The following is a 12515-nucleotide window of genomic DNA, read 5'->3' as shown; positions in this document are numbered from 1 at the left end:
ATTAGTCAGGGGGGTTGAGTTCGCGGGAGTTGGAGGGCAAGATTGGTGGCCGCGATGGAGGGGGAGTCGCGGAGTAAGGGACACTGAGGGGCGATGGTGAACTCCGCGCCCGTGAGAGGAGTGGAGATCCTCGGAGGACCTCGCGGCGTTGGAAAGGAGCAAGTCGGAGGTCGGCAAAGACAGCGAGCTCAGCATCGACTCATTGCACCAAACATCACCAAACATCACTCCGCACTGAATTGGCGCGAAAGTGGGACCGTTTATAGACATGCGCGGTTCTTGGTTCCGCATATAAAACGGAATAAAACTTGCAACTCAGCGTTCGTGACGACTGTCCAACTGCAGTCCCCGACCTCAATCCACCACCGACAGTCCGCAGCTCAGCGAATTCTGGTAATCTCCCTTTTCACATCAATTCCCGCGAATGCTGCTCATGTCCCTTTTCTTGCCATGCCAGATCCATCCTCCTCCCCGTTCCACACCTCCTCCTCCTCATCCTCTCCTCCTCTCCTCTCCACTCCCACCTCTACTTCGCTTCCCACCACGTGAACCCTGACAGCACCCTGTCCTTCCTCTAAAACCCTCACCTTATCCAGCTAGCCCTTTCCTGCCCTTTCCTCTCGGCCTATCTCCCACTATCGTCCACATCCACTCTCCTCCTTCCAAGCCATGTCTACCGCCGGTCGCACAACCCCAGACGCCGACGAGCCCCATGACTCTTCAGACTCCCTGCAGCCCCAGATGACCATCCATCCCGTCGGTTACTCCGGCATGCCCATGCACATGTATCCCTTCCCGCCCGGCCTCGTTCCTGCCCAGCCTCTTCGTTCAAAGCGCAGGCAGGTCAAGAACGCCTGCACAAACTGCCAGAAGGCCTGCAAAAAGTGTGACGACGCCCGTCCCTGTCTCAGATGTGTCAAGTACGGCATCGCAGAGGAGTGCGTCGACTCTCAGAGAAAGGAACGGAAGAAGGGTATCAAGAGAGGTCCCTACAAGAAGCGCGATGGAAAAGGTGTGTGTTTCCTCTCTCACCACCTTGCCTTCCTAATCCTTATCGAGATCGCGCAGGCAACAACGTCGAACAACTCGACGTGCCTATACAGCAGGGCATTCCTCTTCCACAGGGGGTCCCTCCTCCCTCTGCCTCCCCCCCGATGGCGCCCTACATGAACCCGGTGGGTTATCCTCCCGGCTTCTACCCCCAGTTCCAGGCCCCTCCCACCCCCAAACCGGGCGATGGCACCCCCTTCTACCCCCAGTTCTACATCGCTCCCATGCAAATGGCGAGTCATCCCGGCCAGGAGGGTCACGACAACCAGGGATACCCCCATCCCCAGTTCTACCCCGCCACCTTTCTTCCCTACGCGCAGCCCTACCCGCCCTACATGATGTCTCATCGTCCTGATGGGCAGATGTCCGTCCCTCCCCCCCACTATGCGACGTACCCGCCCCCGATGTACGCCAAGCCGCCTTCCGCCGGTGGTTCGAGTGATAGTGGAAATGGGTATAGAGCTGACGGAAGGCATGGCGAACACGGCGAGGACAAGTAGAAAAATGCGCGTGTTTCAATTTTTTTTTTTCAATTCATTCTTTACAAGTTCCAATTGTGATCCCTGGAACCCTATGCTCTCTCCTGTACATGTATTAGTGCTATCGCTCGATTTGTTTTGCTCTTTCTTGGTTAGCTTTTCATGAAATACAGACGTTGTTGCCTTTCCCACCGAACTATGGGCGAGATGAGCTCGTTGAGTCCTCAAACCAAAGTTTATTGCAAGTTCAAACGGTATGATTAGATTACAAAGTTCAGAGCCAAAAACTGAGCCTACAACGAAGGTGGCGATAAAAGTGGCGAGTTTTGTGCCCAAAGAAGGGTCGTTCTCGAGGTATACCAAAAAATACCCAAATCTCTCTCAGATCAAATCTCTGCCAATAAACCGACTGCCAATTTGACCTGACCGGAACAAAGGCAAATTCGATGGCATTCCCCCCCATCAAAAACTGTGTTGCGTGTGTATGGACGTGTGTGTGTGTGTGACGAACGGCGATGGCGGACGTGTCGCTGGCTTGAATGGCAATGCGCTGGCTTGAACCTGCGCTGTGGGGTGATGGCATACTCCCCGCGCGCTAGGGACCTGTTGGGAACATACGGAAAGGGGGGGGGGGGGGGGCAAGAGCGAGGATAGGCGCTGGGGGGGTTCGGCAACTATGCGGAGGCTGGGCTTTTTCTGATATTCCCATAGTCTGGAACATGGGTTTGACTGGAAAGGTGATCCCCACCCCCCCCCTTCGGAAGTCAAGAGGGACGGAGGCGGGTGGCGAACGTGTCGCATCTTTGATGCGGGTTTCACTGGCAGGCCATGTGAGACATGGCCCGTACCGGCTGGCGTTTTTTTCGAGATCTGGGAGACCTGAGGATCCTAAAACTGGGACTGCCCAACTGTTTCCAGTGGGCGGTTTGCCAACTGTGGCCAAACTGGGTCAAAAGTAAAAAAAATTGTTTTGTGCGACCGACTGGCTTTGGAAGCCACTTTTCTCACCATTCCCTAAGCGCATTGCGACGCATCTTGAATGGGCTGGCACGAGCACTTGAGATAAACTTCCCAGTCATGCCTCACACATTGGCTCTTTCAACTTAAGAACCTACTAGACGGCAAAGGATTACTGATTTCTTCATCTTCTTCTTCTTCTTCTTTGTACATGTCGTCAGAAATGCCGCTTATGACTAGAGGAAACATGTCAACGGGGCGCGGCAACGTGATGGCCATTAAGAGGTGTGGGCATCGGCGGCTTGGCTTCCAACGAGGGCACTTTGAAAAGATGTGAATGGGTTGTATATCAACATTTTCAGGATGCAGTCGGACCACATTACGTCCTGGAACCTTTTGGGGACAGTGCATCTGGAGAAGGGCAGGGGAGGTGATGGGGAGATGCAGTGTGTGTGCGTGGTGGGGAGGCCTGCCATTGTGGAAGGCTGGCACTGGATCAGAGCTTGAAGAAGGGAGGGTATCAATGGATGGGCGGTGAGTACTACATCTCCATTGAATGGAGGATCCAGCCAGTGAAACCAACAGAAAGGTTGCAGTTGATGATTTGGGGGTCCCAGTGTTGTCCACAAAGACAAGACACTGGCCAAACTTTCACCTCAATCCATGATGAACCACACACTACTCATTGTCTTCTGGATTTACCTGTAAAGACCCTAGCTGTTATGCCGGTAACCCGAGCAGCGTAGGACTTAAATCGCACAACAAGTGTTCGACAAGCAAGTATAAGAGTAAATCTACAACTGGGGTATGTACATGGATATCGTGCTAGTTATATAGAAGAAGGCATGAGGCTACGGTGAGGTATGACGTAGCGTATTGGTAAGTAACATGTGTAATGCGTGAGGCTGATCGGTAATGAGTATTACTAATGTGTCACGTGATTACTAGATAAGATAAGATCAAAGAGAGATTAGATTAGGTGAGATAATAGTCTCTATCTCACGATTAGATAAAAAAGATGAGTCACATGGGTACGATCGTGACATTACCCCCTCCTTAGGACTTTCGTCCCGAAAGTGAGAGTCTAGCTTTCCGGTTTCCCAGTTATATAAGGATTTTCGAATACGAGTTGGAATTGTGAGGTTTTTGAATGGTTGATAGTTTAAAGTAAATTCTATCCTTCGGGGTGCACTGGGGTTTTTGTCATGAAACTGTTTTACGAGTTTTGGTGAGTGTGTTAGGTTGGATTCGGGTTCCCACGTGCGATCCTCTTTCGGAAAGTCTTTCCAATGTACCAAATATTCTAGTTTCCCACGTTTCAATCGTGAGTCTAGAACCTCTTCTACTTCGTATTCTTTGATTCCTTCCACTATCACCGGTGGTGCGGTTTTTGGTTTCTTTTGAGTTTCGAACTCTGGTTCTTTGAAGGGTGTAAGTAACTTTTCGTTAAAGACCGGGTGTATGTTTTTCCATTGTCCAGGAAGTTTTAATTTATAGGCTCCTTCGCCTATTTTCTTTTCAATGGGGAAAGGTCCGTGTCTTTTATCGTCGAGTTTCTTTGCGGGTCTATCGGTGGTTATATGTTCCGCTTCAACATATACTTTGTCTCCTTCTTTGTATGCAACAGCCTCTCTCTTTCCTTTGTCATATTGTTTTTTCATATTTTCTGCTGCTTTTACCAGCGATTTTTCTGCTTCCTTCCTTGTTTCCTCCATCCTCTTCACAAACTCCTCCGCACTCTCTGTCTTTACCGTACTTCTAATTCCTTTTGCGACTTTCGGATGTTGTCCTGAATTTAAAAAGAAAGGGCTGTAGCCAGTTGCAGAGTGTGACTTATTGTTATAAGAAAATTCCACTAGTGGTAACCATTCGGCCCAGTCTGTTTGTTTGTGATTGACGAATATTCTGAGATACTGTTCTATCTCTTGGTTTATTCGTTCTGTTTGTCCGTCTGTCTGAGGATGATAAGCGGTCGAGGGATTTCCTTTTATCCCGAGGAGCTTATAGAGATCTTTCATGAAGTTAGAGACGTATTGCGGTCCTCTATCTGAAATGATCTTCTCTGGTATGCCGTGATTTCTAAAGACGTTGTCTCTAAATAATCTGGCTACTCCTTCTGACGTCACTTTATCATAAGTCGGCATGACTTTGATCATCTTCGAGAATCGATCTACTACCACGAGTATCATGTTGTAACCGAGAGATTCCGGTAATGGTCCGATCAGGTCTGTGGTAATGATTTCCCATGGTCTAGTTGGGATTTCATTCGGGTGTAACGGTGCCGCTTTCTTTTGATGATTAATCTTTGTGCGTTGACACGTTTCACAGCCTTCTACGTACTTTCGGATGTCTCTGTCCATGTACGGCCACCAATACCATCTAGTTACCAATTCCTTGGTTTTATACTGTCCGGGGTGTCCTGCTACAGTAGAGTCATGGTTTTCTTTTATGATGTGTTCTCGTAATTTCCCGTCTTTGGGAATATAGATCCTTCCTTTGAATATCAACATCTCATCTTCCATCCATATGCCTTTTTCTCTGTCTTCCCCTTTCTCTATCATCTTCCGCGCTACTTCGTCTATGTTCATCATTCTTTTACAGATCCATTTGTATAATTCCACTGCATTGGCTGATTGCTCTGCCATGCGTTGTCTTTCTGTGTGTGAAATCATCATTCTGAAGTGTTCTGCTTTTAGAACAATTACGTCTTCGTTGTCATCCACCCCCCTTTCATGATCTGCTCGTCTCGAGAGAAGGTCTGCTTTGATGTGTTTGGTACCTGGAATATGATGGAGCGTAAAGTGGTAATTGCTCAATTCCATGACCCATCTAGCTTGTCTTCTGTTGAGCTTTTGAGGTTGTTTGTAGTAGAGAAGATTCTGGTGGTCTGTCCAGATCTCAAACACCTCTTTAGCATCAACGAGATAATGCCTCCATTCTTCTAACGCAGTCATTATAGCGAGAAGTTCTTTATCGTAAATCTCATAATTGCGTTCTGTAGGGTTTAACGCTTTTGAGAGATATGCAATCGGTTTCCATTTCCCGTCTTGCATTTGTGAAAGAACCGCCCCCATAGCATAATCGCTGCTATCAGCTTCTATCTTAAATTGGCCGTCATCAGTTGGTAAGGCGAGTATGGGAGTTGATCCGACACGGGTTTTTAATCCGTTAAAAGTGTCGATCTGTTCCTGTCCCCACACAAACTCTACTTTCCCGGTCAATTTCGTTAATGGCTTGGCGATCAACCCAAAGCCTTCTATGAATCTTCTGTAGAAGTTCATGAAACCTAAGAATGCCTGTACTTCTTTCTTTGATTTGCACTCTGGCCATTCCATGATTCCTTTTACTTTCACCGGATCCATGCGGATTTCATTTTCTGAAATGATAAGACCTAAGTACTCTGTTGAGGTCTCTTCGAAATCGCATTTTTCTGGTTTTAAGTAAAGATTGTTCTTCCTTAAGATATCTAACACTCTGCGCGTCATTGCGCGGTGTTCTTCAATTGTTTTTGTGAAAATCATGATGTCGTCGAGGTATATTACGACTTTTCCGTCATCAATCAGATCTTTGAATAGCGCATTCATCATGGTTTGAAATGTCGCCGGCGAGTTTGTGAGTCCGAAGAACATCACTAGTGGTTCAAAGAGCCCCCTATTCGTTCTGAAGGCTGCTTTGTGTTCGTCTCCATCTTTGATTCAGATATTGTTGTATCCCCATCTGATATCTAACTTCGTAAAGTATTTCGCGCCCCTGAGCTTGTCTACAAGTTCATTAATCAAGGGTAACGGATATCTATTTTTGATGGTGATATCGTTTAATCTCCGATAGTCTTGGACGGGTCTAAGTTTTCCATCTTTCTTTTTGATGAAGAAGAACGGGGATGCAAATTGAGATTTGGAAGGTCTAATTCTTCCTGATTCGAGGTTTTCTTTTATGAATGCATCTAATTGTTCTTGTTCTCCTAAAGCCAGTGGATAACATTTGCAATCCAGAGTATGGTCGCCTGGGATGAGTTCTATGGCGTGATCCCATTGGCGTCTCTCTGGTAGTGCATCAAATGACTCCTTATCGAATACGTCTTTGTAATCGTGGAGGTGTTTTGGAACTATCTTCTCGAATCCTCCTTCTTTCTGATCTTTACCAGCGGCTTCGGCAAGTCTTTGAGCTGTTGTGCCTTGTGCCCTAATATGGTAGTAATGATCATCAATAGAAGTATCTTCATAGTTCATTAGATTCACTTGGATCAGCTGATCCCCATCTGAGCGATCTACTTCCGAAAAGTATGTGTCAGGGTCTTCTTCCGGATCAAGGAAGTCAACCTGTCGTTTGCATTCTTTCGGGCATCTATCAAAGTTTAACTCCGACTTCTTCCAATCTATAGTAGGATTGTGCTTCGTTAACCACTCATGTCCAAGAAACATGCGACCACTCCCTAAGCTTGTTAGGGCAAAGTGAATGTTCTCTTCGTGGTCTTCTATGCTCAATCGTAATTCTATAAATTCTTTGATAGCACCATCTTTGTTAAGTGTGCCATCAGCGTTATAAACTGGAATGGGTCTCGGTATCTTCTTTGTCTCGTAACCTTGTTCTTTTACGAACATTGAGTCTATACAGCTCCCTGTGCATCCACTATCTAAGAGAGCTTCAATCGTCGTTGATCGGTTTGTGTCAAGAGTTGTGAGTTTGCAAGTAATGTTCATCTGATTTCCTTGCGTTCCCCTAATATATTTCTTTGGGGTGTGTAACTCTAATAGAGCGATTTCAGCATCGTGTAGCGTTAATGCATTTAACTCTTGTATCGTCTCTATTGTGACTTCTCTGCTTCTCTTTTGGTGCGTCCAGATGTTGAGAATACCAATGGATCTGTCTTCCTTTTGGTCTCGTAATCTTTCAGCAACCCAGAGTGGCGTCCATGCTGCTGTCAGTCTCTTTCTTTCTTTGTGGTCTAGGTTTTTATTAGAGGTGTTCCTGACCTCTTTGGAACTGGTCGAACCATCAGTTACATCAGTGCTTCCCAATTGAGTCACTGCTTTCTGTGGTTCTGTTGTTTCCAATGAAGTGCTACCCGATTGAGTCACTTCCTTCACGAATTCTTTTTTAGTTACTGCGCTTTCCTCTTTTGAGTGCGCCGTAATCTCTTTAGGGATCTTTCTAACCCGTTCCCTATTCAGGTTCACATCTTTTTTAGTTTCTTTTTCTTTTGATCTTAGATCTGCTGCGTCTTTGGCTAATGCAATTTCATTTTCATGATCGGTATAATTTACAGTAGACGGCGAACAGGAGTCTTTGATCGATAAAGAAGAGAAACTATTATGGAAACTTTTGTCCTTAGGCACAGCCGGTTGATGTGTTACCGCTGGCCTCTTCAAAAACCCTGAAGGATCTTTGCTCTTTCTTCCGCACTCATACTTTGCAAGAACTCCCTAACATTGAATTGGGGTTTTGCGTGCGCCTCTTTTTTACATTCGAAGGATCAGTGTCCTTTTTCTCCGCACCGGTAACAGAGCCCTTTCTGTCGATATTCCGCTTTATTGACTTTCATAGGGTCACCGGCTTGGGTATAAAGGTACCCGCTACCGTCCTTCTTTCTTTCGACCTTTGGTTCGGTCTTTCCTCCTCCGTCTTGCTTCTTTTTCTCCGTGCTTCTGAAGCTCTCCTTCTCCGCCTCTCTGTGGCGCCACAAGTAGTCAATGCGGATTAACTCCTTTTTCCACTCTTCGTAGTTGGCTGGCTCCCGGCCGCCGTATATTACCTGATTGACCAGGGGTTCATTCATGTTTCTACGTAAGAGTGAAATGAGGAAGTCCTCATTGGCTGTTTGGAGGTAGTTAGCCTCTCTTCTCAGTTCTTCGAAATGTTCGAAGTGCTTCTCTGCCGTATTCTTTCCTTGCCGCAAGATCATGATGTCATTGCGGGCGGCGAGTTGCTCGTGAACATTCTTGAACCGAGTCTCCATCTTGTGGGCGAACCACTCAAAACTTTCGTATGTGGATTTGAGGTTTTCTCCTCGCATCCTCTTCTCTATCTTTGTCTCCATCCACTCCGTTCTGAAGGCAGCCGCTGCTCCTCCTGTCATAAAAGAAAGCACATAGGCGATCTTTCTTTTGTCATCCGCAAAATACTCCTCATCATCCTCGTAGTTTAGCATTAAGGCCTCGCGGAAAGCCTTGTACTTCTTTCTATCTCCATCGAAGTTTTCAGGCTTCTGGAGTGCCATTCTGGTTCTATCTACGTGTCTCGGCTGCGTGTTGGGTGGCGTGGGTGCGGATGCGGCGGGAGCGGACGTAGAAGAATTCGACGTAGCTAACCTCAGCTTGGCTAGCAATTCTTCTACTTCTTCTTTCGCCTCTTTCAATTGCGTTTCGTAAAGGTCGTGGAGCCGTCTCTGCTCCTGTTCTATTCTGGTCTGAACGTACTGTTCCAGTCCAGCTTCCCTCGATGTTGGTGCTCGTGGTTCTACGGGTGGGAGTGCACCTGACAATTCTCCCATTCCTATCTCTGGTGTGTCCGGCTCTTCGCGCGGACCTCGCCACTCTCCGAATGCTTCCGTCGTCATGATCTGGGTAGGGGGTGTGGTATCGGGTTCTAATCGGTTCTATTTCTGGGAATGTAAAGTAGATTTCCCAAGCTAATCTGTTCTCAGAGTGAAAGCGTTCTTCTGCTAGCCACTCTTCGAATTTCCCAGGTTGCATACAAAAGAATTTCCCGATGATAAGTCGGATCAACACTTTCTAATGTAAGATCAACCGGGTCTATCTGTTTCCTTCTTTAGTCAAGCGGTTCCTCTTCTGTCCCGCACTGACTATGTACGTAACTAATTCTAACTATGTATCGGTGTTCTAAAGTATAGTAACTGAGGTCCAGACGGTTGTCTCAGTGATACCCAGCGAATAACCGCGTGCAGGTCTTTTCCAACTGGCGGACTCAAGTGAGCGGCCTGGTCAGAAGGGTAAAGAAGTTTTTCTAAACTAAGTAATACCTATCGGGCTCCACGCCGTCAAGGGTTCTAGCTAAAGGGTTGGAAGGGGGAGTGAGGGGGATGTCGACAAACGACTCTGTGGGTGAGACGTTGGCAGGGAAAAATGAAACAATGGTAGATGGTCGGGGGATAGGTGTGATGATGGTTGGTTTGGTGATATAGACGTAGAGTTTGGCAATGCCAAAGAGTATGATTGCGATGAGAGGGAATAGGGTGATGATTAGGATAGCTGTGCTTTTGCTCATCAACAGGTGTCGTTCCAAGTTGTAGATTATGTAAAGACCCTAGCTGTTATGCCGGTAACCCGAGCAGCGTAGGACTTAAATCGCACAACAAGTGTTCGACAAGCAAGTATAAGAGTAAATCTACAACTGGGGTATGTACATGGATATCGTGCTAGTTATATAGAAGAAGGCATGAGGCTACGGTGAGGTATGACGTAGCGTATTGGTAAGTAACATGTGTAATGCGTGAGGCTGATCGGTAATGAGTATTACTAATGTGTCACGTGATTACTAGATAAGATAAGATCAAAGAGAGATTAGATTAGGTGAGATAATAGTCTCTATCTCACGATTAGATAAAAAAGATGAGTCACATGGGTACGATCGTGACATTGCCACCCACTATGCAAAAACCCACACACGGAAGTGGCAACAATGGGACATCATGAGACCTTCACACCAAGGCAATCCATTTGCAGGCCCTGACCCATCAGAAACCCTAAGAACAATAGAAGATAGGAACCGGTGTCATGCACCAAAGTTGATTGGTAGCATGGACAGGTGTCAATAACGAAGCAAATATTCAAAAAGACTCGCCTTTGCGCCACACAGGCACAGTGCCACGTGGAATAGTAATTAATATTGCCTTTTTCGAACTTGTGGCTGATCAGCATCACCTCTATTAGGCAATCCAGTCACGCTCACCTTTGCTTTTCCATTCGGTACTTTCAGCATTTCGGCATTTCGGCAAATTTTCGCATCGCCACTAGCTACACATTGCATTGCGCCCTCGCTTTTGTCGTTTCCCTTACTCCCCTTCCTTTGCCTAGCCCCACCATGGGCCCCTTCCTCTCCTTTTTATTCTCACCTGACGGTCGTTTCTGGATCCCCATTCTAATCCACTTTTTCGTCACCTCCACCCTTCTCCTCCTCATCTTATTTGCACCCCCACCATTTCTGATGTCACCACTTCCTATCCGCTTCCATCGCCGATCCGTTGACTATCACGTGCCACTGCTGATATCAGCAAAGCCCCGGCGGCCGGTCCAAATAAATAGGGCAACAGGTCCATCTTCATGACGTCGATCTGCCATCATATACTATCAAAACATTGGTTGCTTGTCTTGCCTGGTTGGAGCGTGGGTGGGTAGTTTTTGAGCTGGAGAAGGTTCATCCCCTTGCGTCGCCCATGTTTATCGCTGTCCCATTCACTTGGGTACACTTATCATTTGTCCATCGTCTTCGCTACAGCTACACCTACCACACGCTGCCTGGGACTCACTTGTTCCAAATTGGAACTACTCCTCTCCCTCCCTCGTTTGATCAGGTGGTCCAACGCAACCAGTCCATTGGTAAGGCCATGGAACTGTTGGATTTGGACTAGGTGGTGGACCGGTGGCTCCACTTTCTTTTTCTTCAGCAGAACATTCATTTACAGTGTGATTATTTTTGATTTTTGAATCATTTTTATGGACACATATTTTTTTAGAATGCCTGACTGACAATAAAGGAACTGTGTTGATACTGATAGTGTTTTGCCTTGCCCTTTTTTTACTGCATCTTCCCATGACATCATGATTTTCCTGCTTTCTTTTTGCTATTGGACTTTACTTTATGGCTGTACAAACCTGTGATATTACTCACAGCATTCATTGTTCTATCCCTTTCTTTTCCTTTTTTTGACAATCTTATCCTGTACTACCTACGCAGGATTTGTCAGCATATATTCCTTCCTTCATATTCTTTCTCATTCTTTTTGCACAGCTATACTGTGCATAGCCTACTTTTCTTTCACTATATAAACCCCTGTATTTTACCTTGAAAAAACAACAAGAACTCCATTCCAGACTTCCTCTCTAATCTCAAGCTCACTACTCACTACTACTTGTGATCCAGTGTGGTCACAACACTTCCCACTGCTACCACTGTTAACTGCTGTCATCGTCACTCGTCACTTTTGAAGTCTTTATCATCCCTTTCGATTAGAGTCCTTCTGAGCACTACAGTTTGTGCATCAGGAGCCTGCTATCACTGGGAACCTCGTCATATTGCCGTTCTCAAACCTACCTTGTGCTACGATTAGCAAGCCAGAGTATACAAACTCTTGGTTATAAAACCCCTATCTTCTATATTCCAACTATCCCTCCTCCTCAAAACCCACACCCATACATCTCTGGGTTTTACTTTGAAGGATCACTATACATACCACCCCACGAACAACCAGAGCACCCACTGTTCTAGGAGGCAAAGCCCATAAACAAGTTCTGTGGAATCTGGGAGGATTGTGTGTTAGTTTGTTTTGTGTGTGGTTTTCTAACTACAGTTCTCATCATCACACTGTGCTAAAGTCCATTTGCAGGTCCTGAACCTTCTGTTGCTGCAAAATTATGTGGTGACAACTAGTCAAAGGTTGCACAGAAACCAGCATTTACAGGAAAGGGTAATGTGACACTGGAACAGCATATTGAGATCCTTAATTGGCACTATGCCAATGGGAACAATCAAAGTCAAACTGCAAAACACTTTAACACAATTTATCCAAACCTTAAACTTAAACAGCTGAGAGTATCTGCCTGGTGCAAGAATGAAGACAAATGGTGAGAAGAATATGAGCAGAGCACAGGTTCCACTTGATCAGCAAAACAAACCCGCCAAACTCAGCACCCTGACATCACAGAAATGTTGGATCTCTGAATTTTGAAGGCAATGGCTGATGGGATTCTTCTCACTGGAGAAGTTCCTTGCCAAAAATGGAGAAAGTTTGCAGATATCTGGCGTGCCAGATGATGAGTGATTGAACTTTAGTGAAGGGTGGTTGATTCAGTA

At 46.2% G+C, this 12515-nt stretch overlaps 4 protein-coding genes across 4 annotated transcripts; 2 read left to right on the top strand and 2 right to left on the bottom strand.

The window, feature by feature from the left end:
• Positions 1-93: 93 nt before the first annotated feature.
• SERLADRAFT_440906 (uncharacterized protein) lies at positions 94-549 on the top strand (the record flags this gene model as incomplete). The annotated part of the gene is made up of 1 exon (XM_007321381.1): positions 94-549. One exon carries the CDS (start codon positions 94-96, stop codon positions 547-549), a length of 456 nt encoding a protein of 151 aa, XP_007321443.1.
• A 174-nt stretch (positions 550-723) lies between these two features.
• SERLADRAFT_357497 (uncharacterized protein) lies at positions 724-1655 on the top strand (the record flags this gene model as incomplete). Its single annotated transcript, XM_007321380.1, has 2 exons — positions 724-1012; positions 1069-1655. The coding sequence occupies 2 exons, from the start codon at positions 742-744 to the stop codon at positions 1548-1550; spliced, it is 753 nt and encodes a 250-aa protein (XP_007321442.1).
• Positions 1656-2124: 469 nt separating this feature from the next.
• Positions 2125-2765, bottom strand: SERLADRAFT_440904 (uncharacterized protein; the record flags this gene model as incomplete). Its single annotated transcript, XM_007321379.1, has 3 exons — positions 2125-2473; positions 2538-2585; positions 2641-2765. 3 exons carry the CDS (start codon positions 2763-2765, stop codon positions 2125-2127), a joined length of 522 nt encoding a protein of 173 aa, XP_007321441.1.
• A 6560-nt stretch (positions 2766-9325) lies between these two features.
• On the bottom strand, positions 9326-9710 carry SERLADRAFT_440901 (uncharacterized protein; the record flags this gene model as incomplete). Its single annotated transcript, XM_007321378.1, has 2 exons — positions 9326-9401; positions 9466-9710. The coding sequence occupies 2 exons, from the start codon at positions 9708-9710 to the stop codon at positions 9326-9328; spliced, it is 321 nt and encodes a 106-aa protein (XP_007321440.1).
• Between the last annotated feature and the right edge of the window lie 2805 nt (positions 9711-12515).

The sequence above is a fragment of the Serpula lacrymans genome, assembly GCF_000218685.1.
Source record: "Serpula lacrymans var. lacrymans S7.9 unplaced genomic scaffold SERLAscaffold_11, whole genome shotgun sequence".
NCBI lineage: Eukaryota > Fungi > Basidiomycota > Agaricomycetes > Boletales > Serpulaceae > Serpula > Serpula lacrymans.
Note: the sequence above shows the minus strand (reverse complement) of the source record. Positions and strands in the feature narration are given on the sequence as shown.